Source organism: Chelonoidis abingdonii, chromosome 26 (assembly GCF_003597395.2).
Source record: "Chelonoidis abingdonii isolate Lonesome George chromosome 26, CheloAbing_2.0, whole genome shotgun sequence".
NCBI classification, from domain to species: Eukaryota; Metazoa; Chordata; order Testudines; family Testudinidae; genus Chelonoidis; species Chelonoidis abingdonii.
The window spans coordinates 10,704,712-10,718,085 of NC_133794.1; the positions used below are offsets into that span (position 1 = coordinate 10,704,712).

At 48.4% G+C, this 13,374-nt stretch overlaps 1 protein-coding gene across 14 annotated transcripts in view; it reads right to left on the minus strand.

Moving 5' to 3' along the window:
- Nucleotides 1–13,374, minus strand: part of R3HDM2 (R3H domain containing 2) — a 108,407-nt gene that overhangs the window by 57,858 nt on the left and 37,175 nt on the right. For 10 of the 14 annotated variants that reach the window (XM_075061127.1, XM_075061125.1, XM_075061118.1 and 7 more), the window contains exon 2: nt 874–1,069. In XM_075061127.1, coding sequence (XP_074917228.1) covers nt 874–1,038 — 165 coding nt within the window. In that variant the 5' untranslated portion in view covers nt 1,039–1,069. Of the gene's footprint in view, nt 1–873; nt 1,070–2,170; nt 2,295–6,411; nt 6,486–8,194; nt 9,172–13,333; nt 13,356–13,374 lie in introns of those variants that run through there. The other 4 variants (XM_075061121.1, XM_075061126.1, XM_075061128.1 and 1 more) reach the window with 4 other exon arrangements.

Below are 13,374 nucleotides of genomic sequence, written 5' to 3' on the forward strand. Positions count from 1 at the left end.
GGTATATATTAGGCGCCATACCGGCGCCTCTCCAGGGGGCGACCTGCCGGCCCACCGAGTGTTGCTAGGGTAAAAGTTTCTCCGACGAACGTGCACGCGACGCGCGCACACCCTAACTGGAATGGATATGAGCAAGCACTCGAAGAAGAAGCTGGAGTTTGTACCCTGGTACCTTTCTCAACATGCTTGACAAGCCACGCCCACGTCCTAAGCCAGCTGGTGCCAGTTAGTCTGTATCTCAGTAGTGCCTAGAGACCACAACTGCGATCAGGCTCCATTGTGCTAGGCATTGTATGGGGCACACAGTAAGAGACAGATCCTGCCCCGAATAGCTTACAGGCTAAATAGACATAACAGTTAGGAGAAAGAGGCACAGAGAGGGGACATGTCTTAGTGGTTACTCCAGTGATTTCACTGGAGTGATGCTGATTTCCACAAGCTGAGGATAAGGCCCCCTAGCTGAATTCCAAACTCACCCACTTCCTGCAAGAGGGTTGGCTTGTTAAAGAAAACCCTGAGACGATCCAATTCAGCTCAAAACTTGGGTTCCTCCCTGAGGACTGCTCAGCCCACACACAATATCCTCTCTGTCTCTCTACAGAGCCATTCCCTCTTTCCTTACGTCCATCTGGGTAGGGTACTGAACCACCCGACTCAACAAGACAGCACAACCCGCATAACCCCTTCCAGGCAGGATCTCCGTGCTAACTAGGTGGGTGTTTCATGCAAACATTTCCAGCCTTTGCAAAAACATCAAATGGTTGGGGTGGCTAGTGGGGTGCAATGGGAGCCTCCACAAATTGGGCCAGTTTGCCACTGCCTCTCGTAATGGTAACATTGGGACTGGAGGATGAAAAGGTGCCATGTTCTTACCTGAGACTCCTGCCGTACGTTGGCCTCCTCCCCTTCCTTCTCAACCTCTTCCTTGCTCGGTGACCTGGATACAAATTTGTTTTTGTTCACAGATTCCTCCACCAGCTTTTTTTCCGACTCTTTCATTATTTCCAGTGTCTCTTGTGTCGTGTTGCTGTTAGACATCTTCAGTGCAATGCAGTGTAGTGATGGGCACCTGCAGGATGAGAGGAGATGGGGCAGAGAGAGGGGAGTCAGAATGATGGGAGAGATCCAATTCACAGCTTGGCCTCCTGGACAATTCGCTCACAATTTGCCCCGTGGGATGGCCCTGCTCCCTCCTTAGCTCAAATGCCCACAGGGACATTCCTATGACACTTCCAGTGCAGCGATTCCCCTCGGTGCAAGTAAGAGCACCTGGGATTCATGCCCAACTTGCTGTCACCAGCTGGTTCCATACCCCCACCCTCCTCTCGGAGGCAGTCTCATTTTGCCAACAGCATGCTCAAGCCAGAAACTTGCCGACTGTTGGAGCAGAAGCTATGGGTTCTCTGTAACTGAGAAGCTGGAGCCAGGCTCTAATTAAGACAATCCTGGGCATGCCTAGGGGCACTTCAAAGCCCAACCCTTATTCTGTGGCTCCTGTCCCACCCCTATTCTGTGGTTCATGCCCCACCCTCATTCCATGGCTCTGCCCCCCACCCCCATCATGTAACAGCAGCAGCAGCAGGGGCCAGATACAGGTGTTGTCTTCTAACCAGGTAAGGAGCCCAATCCCACCACTCCAGACCTCTAGGCAGACTAAGTTCTGCCCCAGAGGAAGGACTCCACCTCCACCCATCCAAGCAGAGGGCTGTGTGGCAGGGATCCCTGTTGATGCCACCCAGCAGAGCTACGATGGGGTGATGGCAGAGAAGGTGCGCCTCCCAGAGCCTCGTCTGCTGAGGCAGCGTCTCCCAGAGCAGCAGGTTTGAATGAAAGCTAAGATGCTGATGTAACCACATGATTCCAGGTGGCCGGTCCTGTAGAGCTTAAACCTTAATCCAGCACTGACTGGAGGCACGAATCCCTTGGCGTCCAGAGGATCACCCTTAGAGGCCTCCAATACACACAACCCCACTCGGTCCACCCAGACACGCACCACCTGTGCTGTAGAACACGGTAATCGGTGTGGATGGACGCTAGGCAAACCGGCTTTATTTCACTCATCGCCATTTACTGCAGCGATTCCATGAAGGTGCAAACACTTTCAACAGACGTGTCATTTTGCTGGCAACTTCGCAAGGGTAAACTGAAATGCCACTAATGCAAAGCATACCCCATGGCCTAGTGGATAGTGAGCGGGACGCAGGAGACTTCGATTCAATTCCTGGCTCTGTCACTCGCCTGTTGGGTGAGTCACTTAAAAATCACTTCATCGCCCCGCGCCTCAGTTTCCCCATCTGTAAAATAGGGACAATGATACTCACCTTCTTTGTAAAGTGCTTTGCGAGCTATGGACCAAAAGAGCCAGGTATGATTATTAGTTCTTAATCTATCGTTAGGTGGAGATTTAATTTTCCTGCCTGTTTAAACTTTCTCAAGAGATCAGTTCAGAAAGTCGTCTCTGAACTTGCAGTTTGGAAGAGACCAGAGGCAGCATGGGCAGGGCCCAGTGTATTCCAAAGCCACGTCGCCCCCTTTCCTGCAGAAATTGCTACAGATGCTTTTGATTGACAACAACAGTTTCTAGCCCATATGGTTGCAAAGAAACCCTTTCAAAGTTGAACACAGTGACATCTGCCTGAGACGGCAGACAGCCTGAAGCAACAGAACTGATGGAAGACTGTTATGCTTCCAGTAATCAAAACAGAGGTTAACTCTGAAACCTAATAATGGCAATTTAAGTCAACTTTGTTAAATGGGTAGGTAATGAAGCTTCAGAGCAAGTAACTTCAACAGGCTTCTCCTAAATTTGGGGGTGGATAAATCACCCACGAAGGACGACAATGCTTCTGAAATATTGTGGCTGCATTTTCAGTATACGGCCTGATATCTCTCCTACTGATATACTGGAAGGGGATATATAAATGGGAATGCACAGAACATGTCTGCACTGGGACTGAGCCTGTTTGAATACAAAAAGCCTACATTTAAAACCTAAAGGAGAGCTCTGTGTAGCTAGAAGAGTGGTCTCTTTCACCAACAGAAGATGGCCCAAGAAAAGACATTACCTCACCTACTTTGTCTCTCTAATATCCTGGGACCTCCACCACCACTGCAAAAACCTAAAAATATGTAAGCTTAGAAACTGGACACACAGCTGACGTTTATCCACTTGTTTTAATAATCGCTTTGGCAGAATGTGGCTGAAAAAGAGTCAAATACAACAAAATTTATTGACAGTTGGCTCTGCATGGGAATTGATAATATTCACTGGCTAATTCAGCCTTGCTCCACTTTAATTTGTAGCCCTGCTGAACATGGAACACAGGTTTCACTTTTATTGCAGCTACTGGCCTGGCAACACCAATCATTTAAATACTAATCACTAGTCTGAGTCGAGGAACAATTTCCGCGTCCCAAGCCCAGGAAGGAGAGCGTTTTACTCCCGTTATTTATTTATGCAGGAGATGTGGAAGCTTCTAAATTAACATGCTAATACAACTTTCATTTCACAGTTACCCTCCCCTACTAATGTCACATTTACTGGTTCAAATTCATTCTGGGAGATACTGGGGAAAGGAATCTGACCATCAGGACAATGGCCATTTTACACGCAGGCTCCTGTTGAGTTTGGCGCTGGGTGAAAACGCTGAAAGATAACTGCTGATCCTTCTCGAGAGCAAACGGAGGCCAGAAATCCAGAGGCAAAGGTTTCAGGAATTCATATGCAACGGAAGCTCTCTGTGAACCATAGACATGTAGAACTGGAAGGGACCCCCTGCATTCAAGGCAGGATTATGGAATAACTAGACCTTCCCTGACAGGTGTTTGTCTAACCTGTTCTTAAAAACCTCCAACGAGGGAGATTCCACAACCTCTCTAGGCAATTTGTTCCAGTGCTTAACCACCGACAGTTAGGAAGTTTTTCCTCATGTCCAACCTAAGCCACCCTTGCTGCAGTTTAAGCCCATTGTTCTTGTCTTATCCTCAGAGGTTAAGAGAAACAATTTTTTTGTCGTTTTCTTTGTAATAAGCTTTTATATACTTGAAAACTGTTACAATCTCTCTCTCTCCCCGCCCCTAGTCTTCTCTTCTCCAGACTAAACAATCCCAGGTTTTCAATCTTCCCTCCCAGGTCACGTTTTCTAGAGTCTTTCATCATTTTTGCTGCTCTCCTCTGGACTTTCTCCAGTTTGTCCACCTCTTTCCTGAAATGCGGCACCCAGAACTGGATGCAATATTCCGATTGAGGCCCAATCAACGTGGAGTAGAGCGGAAGAACTACTTCTCATGTCCCAGAATGACGTTCACTTTTTTATGTAACAGTCTTCGCTCATATTTAGCTTGTGATCCACTGTGACTTCCAGATCCCTTTCTGCAGCACTGCTTCCTAGGCAATCACTTCCCATTTCATACGCGTGCAACTGATGGTTCCTTCCTAAGCAGAGCACTTTGCGTTTGTCCCTATTGAATTTCATCCTATTTACCTCAGACCCTTTCTCCAGTTTGTCCAGATCATTTTGAATTTTAATCCTGTCCTCCAAACCACTGCAGCCCCTCCCAGCTTGGTATCATCTTCAAACGTTATAAATGTACTCTCTAGGCCGTTATCTAAACTACTGATGAAGATATTGAACAGAACCAGACCTAGGACTGATCCCCGGGGGACCCCACTTGTTATGGCCTTCCAGCTTGACTGTGAACCGCTGGTAACTGCTCTCTGGGAATGGTTTCCCAATGCGATTACAGGCTAGGACCTTGACAGAGAAACTATAGGCTTGCATGCAAAGCTAGGAGTATCATTTATTAATTATCTGTACAATAGTAGCACCCAACTGACGTCGAGGCCACATTGCGCTAGGCACTGTACACACGGGCTTTGTCTCCACTGCAATCTGAGGGTCAGTGCAGCTTGGGCAGACATACCTGCCCATAGATGCGGCAGCAGGGACTTCTGCAGCGGTCAGCAACACAAGTGCGTACCTAGGGTCTGGGTGGCTCCTCCCACACCACATCTACACTGCTGTTTTTGGATACATAAAGCTAGGTTGGGTATGTTTACCTGTAATCAGCTGGGCCTGCAGCAGAGAGACACCCACACAAAGGGTGGGACAGAGGAAGAATTAGTATTGCAGGGTTTGGGGGGTTTTAAGATACAGGATTTAAATGCCAGCTTGATCCACTTGGCTGCCAGGGCAGTGGTTTCCGGACCGTGCAATTCCAGGAAAAACCTCCATGTGCCATGAGCTCTGTAGCACTCCAAGGCAAGAAAGCCGCAAGGAAATAGAGCCAAGCTCTCTGGCTAGACCTTAAGAACCAAAGTGAGCCACAAGTAACCAAGGGCAAACGTGCTCCAGTAGGGTTCTAAGTCAGTTCCAACCTTGTCCCGGATTTGTACCCATCTCAGTTTCAGAATCAAAATTGCTATGTACTGGAGCAAAAGCGAAATGGCTTGAACGAAACTGGGGTATGCTGAAACCTGTAAGCTAGCACTTCACATTCCAGGGATTTCCTGATCCTCCTTGCAGCCTCAGGAGCTTGCACAGTCCATCTGCAAAGAGCCAGCTTAGAGCAAAGGGGAGTGATTGGGCCTCTCTGTTTTAGGGAGCAGCCTGCTTCATCACACACTGTTTCTGGGTTCTTGTGTGTTATAATTCTGAATTTGAAGAAAGAAGTCGGGTTACGTTGCAACCTTCCAGTGACTGTAAATTGCCCCCTTTTCACTGACAGCCTTTTGCAAGAGTGCAGAATTGCCCCAGCATAGATCTGTCCCTGCCATGCCTCACTCCCCACCCCAGAGCATCTTGTTGGGAAAACAAAGAAAGGTAGCAGGAGAGGCAGGCTGCTGCAGAAGGGACTGAACCTTCCTGACTGCTGCATGCACAGCATCACCAGTTATGTTACGTGGCTGACGTCTCCATCTGTGGCTCTGGATGTTAAGATGAGCACTAAGGGGATGCTGAGGGGAGAGCCAAGGCACCTGTGATTGCCGAGAAAGTAAACAGTCCCAGAGGCCACTGCCCTGTTGTGGTAGGGTTCATTTAAAAAAGGAAAGGCGACAAAAAACCACCAGCAATCCCATAAGGAACTTTCTAGGCAGCATGCCAAAGAGTGGCAAAGTGAGGATTCCCGAGTTCAGCTAAGGTTCTCTCCTCAGTGAGAGGCAGCAGTGGAATAAGTCGCTAACAGAGATCCCAGCACATGTCTAATGCCATGCCCCCTGCAGCCAGCTAGCTGGCACCAGCTCTGCACAGCCCAGGCGATCAGTTCTCAGCCTGCTGCAAAGCTCTCGGGCGCAATCTGTTGTTCCGGCCAGCGAACAGCCACTACCGCAGGCTGATGCAGAAGAGGGTCTGAGAGCAATCTGAAAAACGTACTGCAGACTCCCAGCTGAGGGTCCTGCACACAACTCACATGTGTCCATGAGGAGCCGTTCAGGTCTGACCTTCCCACGAGGGGCACAGGCTGGAGGTGAGGCCTGCTGTTATCTAGGAGTATTAAAGAGACAACTTTTTGCATAGGATGGATTGGTAACACTCCCCTGCCAATCACACCAAGGAGTACAACAGTCTGACACCAGCTTCCTTTGGCAGGTGTCACCTGGAGGAGATCGGGGAGGAGGAGGCAGGTAATTCCCTCAGGTGTTTTCCTCCTGCTGGAAGGTTCCAACATACCAAGGCCATTTGCTCAGAAGAACAGAATGGGTATCCAAAGCGATAGCTATGCCAGGTGAGCTGTGCTGTCACAGGACGTATTGTCAGAGGGGCCAAGCCCAGCTCAGCCAGAGCCCCTCCTTCCACCAACTATGCTTTGATGTTATTTGCTTTCCAAGCTCAATATCCTTCCACAGGAGCTGGAATTCTGTTGGGGTCGTATGCACATAGGAACCAAGCACACCACCTCCGGAGCACTGGGCTGCTCAGTCAGCGTTCTTGAGCTGGAAAAAACGCAGGGAGAGAGTGGCTCTTTGATCCATAGGGGCAGTTTAGAGGTCAGGGCTCTGCAGTGGCAAAAGGAGACCTTCTGGGCAGCTTGGCTGGATATTCTATAGCCTGGCACTTTATTTCCCAGGGGAAACATCTGCACTTAAATACGCAAGCAAATAGTCTGCAAAAGTCACCCCATTGCAACAGAACTGTCTCCCCTCCACCAGCACTGTATTCAGGTGAAGGACAAAGGGGAGGAATTTTGGCCCATTTGTATCAGAGGGAGGAGGGAGTCTCCTACATACGTCTCATTCACAAAAGATCCGCATGTTTATAGCCATTAACTATACCAAAAAACCCAATCTCCACCCCAAAACCCACGTCCTCCAGCATCTCTCCTCTGCATGCAGATTCAAAGCAGAGACACTGTGTTCTGCCGGTGCTTCTCATTAAAGGCCCTTCTGTGTGAATGAATCAGCCTCGCTCCCCCAGGACACGCGTGGGAGGCAGCGTAGGAAGTGGCTGACATGATCCGCGGTGACAACCAGCGACTTGCGGAGAAAGTGAAAGTTCGCAGGGCCGGGGGCGGGATGGGGAGCGGGGAGGAATGGGAGGGGCGATGCTGAGCTGCTCCTCACAAGGGATGAAATGATTACGTAGATACATCGTCAGGGAAGCCACAAAATCTGGGTCAGGAGAGAAAACCATGGGCAGCAGCAGGAGGAAAGGGAGCTGCTGTCAAATTTTCAGTTTGGTTTTGGGAGCTGGCAGGGTAAGCAGCTTGGTTTTGGGAGCTGGCAGGGTAAGCAGGCCAGCTAAGGCAGCAGCACGGTCTGGGGTGGGGGAGGGGCACATCTACAGGTACTGCCCCCCTCCCTAAGACAGCAATAAACTCCATCCCCTCTCACAGTTAGCCATGTCCTGCCGGTCCTGCTGCTGCTCACCGGGGGTTTGCTGAGCACTTTGCGAACGCCAGTAAACTACATTCAATCCATGCCAAAGAACCACCTCCCCACTCTGATTCTCATTTAACACGTGGGGACACTGAGGCACAAAAGTCACATGACTTCCCTCACATTGTCACACAGCAAGTCAGTGACAGAGCCAGGCTCTCCCAGCCCCTTGCTCTGAACATTAAACCAGGGCGGAAAGGCTGTGAATCAGAAAGAAGTATTTCAGCATTTACTAGTTTGGAGGGGCCCGGTTTGCAGGGAGTAGCGGGAGATCACATGTAAGTGGGATCAGTTAGACTTGTTTCTTACTGGATGTACAGTGACGGGTTCACATCAGATCCTGTAAGTTAGTTCATGGTTGGAAATTTGCCTGGTTTCCTTGTCCCGGACCAAGAACGTGGTGCTAGGGGGATTTTAGGAAACTCCGATATCGCAGCAGATTTCAGTTTACAGCACTGAATACTGAACTGTTCAGTGCAATCCTGCTTCTGCATGTTGCATCTGTCCAACAGCCTTCAACGCTTTCCAGAGCAAACGCAAAGAGGAATCGAGAGCTGTAGGGGCGAAACATTGCCAAAGGAGATGGAGAAAAAGGCATAGTTCAGGCAGAGACACAGCAGGAAGTGGCAAAGGAGAAGGCTCTCACATCCAGGCTGCAGAAAGGAATAGAGAGACGGCTTGATACCAGACGTCGGATACAGATCCAGAGATGGGAGCCATGGGACTGGCTGGGAAAGGCCCCAGGGAGGTGTGTTTAAAACAAGACCGCATTGACAGGATCCTGAAACGAATGGGAAGCCAGTGAAGCAATCTGAGAGGAAGGAGCTCATGTTTTCTGGGTGTATGAGAGAGGAAAGGTGGCAGCATTCTGCACCTGCTGGAAACCAGACAGCAGGGACTTCACTGCAGGAAGATAAGAAGCCCGACGGAAAGTAGGACTTGTCCCCTTAACCATGGAAGGTCCCTCTGCTCTGGAGTGCAGCATCTTGGATTCTCCATTGCTTTAGCCTCGGCCAATGCAGTAAGTTGGCCAGACCATTCAGCACACTTCTCCTGCATGCACGGTTTCAAAGCCATGCTCAACCAGGTTTCAAAAACTAAACTCATGCGCACAAGATTAGCCAGTTATTATTTTCAAAGGATCAAGTAGATCTTAACATGTGGTGGCAGGGGGTGGAGGGATCTTTCCAGGACTTTTAACTCCCATTTCTCTTTTGTGTTACTCTTGTAATTATTTTTGCCTTCACAGGCCCGTTACAGACTAGCAGAGCCTATTCTTCACACCCAGACCTAGCCTACGCGGCTGGCTGTGTGATAGGAAAATTTTGTTCCCAGGACAGACGGGACTGTAGCCATCAGATGCCAAGAAGAAAGCCTGGTACTTCTGTAAGAACAGCTGCTTTGGCTAACCAGGAAATAAAAAAAAATTCCTTTAAAACGGATACTTGGAAATAAAACAGAGCCAGCCGTTCTTTTGGAAGAGCAAAAATGCTCAGAAATATGCAAGCCACATGCCAGCAGCTTATGCACACATGCCAGCCCAAGCAAGCAGGCAATCAAAAAGTTGGTTCTGAAGCCTGACCAGTCGAGCTGTAAGAGTTTGTTCATCCAAAGGCAGCTCTGCTAGGGAACTGATGCCCAACTGCAATAAGAGAAAAAAAAAACCCTCCAACAAAGCTTAAGAGAGACAAGAGAGGGAAAAAATCTCCTCCTTTGCCCCAGTATGTTATTTCATAGCTCTATATAAGGCTTTGGTATTAATGCCGCATATCACTGAATAAATACACCCCGCAAGGTTAAATGACGACATTCTCCCATTCGGCTTGCTCATTGGCCTCCGGGTCGACCAATCTGAATCACAGCTCCATGGCAACAGGCTCTATCACCATGACCAACTCGACAAGTTTTTTTTATTTAGCTGTTTTTTAAAAAAACAAAACAGAAACTGCTGCAAATGTCTGTCATGTAACAGTTTGCACAGGAAGGAGGCGGCAGCAGAGAGACCCACAGCATGCTGCAAATCTGAGGCACTGGAAAAGCATCTGTTCCACTGGCGAATGTGCTGCCCGCCACTGAAAGCTGGATTTAGCAACAGCAATATAAGCACTATTCCACTGCATATGGGAATTTTCAGTTTCCCCACATTGCAGCCACTGGTAAAGCTTTTACTGTGGTAAAATTCAGCTAGAACTTGCATCAAGAGGCTGTTCTGGAGAAGCGCTGTCCTCAGGCGGCTGTGGCACCCGATCGTAAAGGGCTCACCCCCAGCACTCTGTACAAATCAAGCCTTATTTGGGCAGCACAACGTACCAGGAAACTACTGAAGCAAGAGCTTGAAAGCTAATAGGAGAAGTGCCCTTATAAGATGCCTTTTCTGTCCCATCCGCCTGTCTTCCTTCCTTAAAAAGAAAGGAGAATTTCCACCAACAGGGAGCGGGGTTGGATGAAGGAAGAATATCCCACTACATTAGAAAGTTTCCAAGCATCATTCTGAAAGAAGACAAACACCCCAGCTGTCTCAGTGCAAAGCTTTGGAAAAATGACCTATTTGGTGACATAGACAGGATTTTCTCCACTTCTTCCCCTCCAGATCTCCTGAACCCCTCTCCTTGTTCTTTTACAGATGTTTGAAAATGAGCTATTTCTTTAAAAGCTCGTGTGCCCGGTAAAAAGGTGGAGGCCAGATGTCCTCCATGGCACAGGTCCTGTAACTTAATCGTCGCTTTAAGTCTTAATGTGCCCCATGACGACAAAGGTGGATACTCTGGAAATTATACTGCAGAGGGTTACGGCTTCAGGTGGCAGAATGAGCCTCAGGGGGTGAAGGACGGCTTGTTATATAAGTGCCTATAGAAATCACAAGTGAGGGATGGGAAATGCAGCTGATCTAAGACATCTAGGAAGAGATTTAAGCTTTCCATGAGAAGTCAATAGGTTTCCAGCATCCACTGAGAGGAGCCATAAGTTAGATATCATGCAAGTGTATTGGGGATCAGATTTCCTATTCCCCAACTGTAGTTTCTACGTCCCCTTCATCAAAGGGTAGCACTCACGAGACTTCACATATCCCAAGCTCCACTGTTCCATCTTTCTCACAAATGATCCTGCCGTGGACGGGGAAAATGCTGGGGAAATCTTATTTATTTACACAATGTAGGCTTTGCTCCTCTTTAGTGCAAAGCCTCGATCTGAGCAAAGCAGCCCCACTGGCCCCTCTACAGACCCTACACTTGCTGATTACACTGCGGAGAGAGAGGGCAGGAAGCAATGGGAAGCTAGATGTGACCCAAGAAGACATGTTCATTTCTAATGGCTGTGTTCCTTTGTGTAACACTAGGACATCCGACTTCCAAATTACTGGATGGCCACAAAGGCATTACACACTGCACGGCTAACAGAGAAACCAGCCTCCAGCCAACTACGCGGTGGCTGGGCCCCCCATCTAGGGATGCTTACCAGCATTTAACCCTTCAATACCAGGGTTGTCAGCAATCTCCCCTCCCAGGAGTTCATTCTGTACCAGGAAATTCAGTGTCTTTCCACCCACGAAGAGTTAATCTGAAGTGACTGGCTGACAGAACGCATAAGACTCAACCTCCAAGCCCCTACAAAAATGTTACAGCTGCACAGTTACATTAAGCAGAGCCCTGCTTCCTTTCATCTAGCAAGCTGGGGCACATCTTGAATCCATCTTTGAACAGATTACGTACTGAGGCAGAAGAGATGAGCTGTGATAACATTACTCTGGGGAGAGAGGACAGAGCAGTCGCTCTTCGCGATAGTCTGACTATGCCCCACAGGGCGGTCCTCTTCCACAGGTGTAAACTGCCTGTTTAATTAATTAGCACAACAACCAGGGATGAGGTGCATTATGGGAAGTGCCAAAATTATTGCCATGATGGCTCTTCCTGGTTATGTGTTAAACACGTGGGTTTGTATTACTTGGAATAACTCAAGTGTTGTAATTTTATGAAAAACTATTTCTGTTACCAGGATCAATACAAGCACTAAGAATCAGGACGGATGTCATCTTGCTGCTCATGTAATCCATACTCTGAAAAGACTCTTCTTGTGATACACAGACATCAACTGGGCCACAACCACAGAGGGGTTTGGTACTTGAGCACAAGGGGGAACCAATAAATATTGAGCATAGTTGTCCTGTAGGCTAATGAATGTCAACATTTGGTAGCCCATCAATTCACAGCCAACCACGTATCAGATGGTACAACAGTTTAACCAAGTTACTCGCTATTGCACTTGTTCAGAGTCTGTCATCCTGTGAATTGTAAAAGCTTCTGAGAAAGTGGCCAGAGAGCTTGGCACAAACCACGGTTCCTGGACCTACACTAGTTTTCAAAAGGATATTTTAAAACAGAGATGAGCTGCATGAGTTAAACAGCGGACTGCAAACTCCCCAGAGCAGGAATCAAGTCTCACAAGTGTGCAAAATACCTTACCCTCCTAGGAGCTGTATAAATATATAATAACGATTATTCCCTTGCTGGAAAATAAATAGCAGCAAGTACACAATGCATGTACTGAATCGTTACCTTCATTGCCACAAAATAAATATTTTTTCAAAGCTATTTAAAGTACGTCTACACTGCAAAAAAAGATCCGCCTCAGCAAATCTCAGTGCCTGGGTCAACTGACTCAGACTCATGCTACAGGGCTAAAAATAGCAGTGTAGATGTTTCCGCTCGGGCTGGTCCCTGGGCATTCAAACCCACCCTCTCATCGAGTTTCAGAGCCTGGGCTCCAACCCCAGCGGAAAGATCTACACTGTTCTTTGTAGTCCTGTAGTGCAAGCCCCGTGAGCCCGAGCCCACTGACCTGGGCTCTGAGACTCGCTGCCATGGGTCTTTTTTTTCCGTCTAGACGTACCCTTAGACACTGGTTACTGCTGCTGTTCATTTCACGGTCAACTCATAAAAACACGAGGCATACAGGGAGCATGCAGTAAAGCAGCCAAACCATCTCAAGCTGCAAACTCATCAGCCCTCACAAGACAAGCAGCGTCAGGCTTGGACGGCATGTGGATGGGACCCCTTCCCGCCCTTAGGCAGGCAGAGCTCTGTAGGAAAAGGTGGAGGTGCTCCTCCCTTTGGGTCAGCATTATCCATTTTACCACTGATAACACTGTGCAAAACCGCAGGACCCCACATGGTGTGGGAGGCTGCTGGAGCTGTCGACCTTCAGCTATTCATCTAAGTTTTTCTCTCGTGTCCGTCACTGCTATCTGAATACTAAGACAGACTCAAGGATCTGAGCACATGCAGTCATACGAGTTCCCATGGTGCTTTTCACAGGGTGTAAAATTCCAAATTCTGCAACTCCATTCTTGTTCCTCTAATTCCCCTGCAGTTTTCAACTCAATGCTGGCTCCTTTGTCACTTCCTGTCCCGAATGGTCATTGCAGTATTCCTGTACACCTGCACCCAACACCCAGTTTACCTTCCAGAGGGGGATGCATGTCAGTGGCAAGACAATTCCTT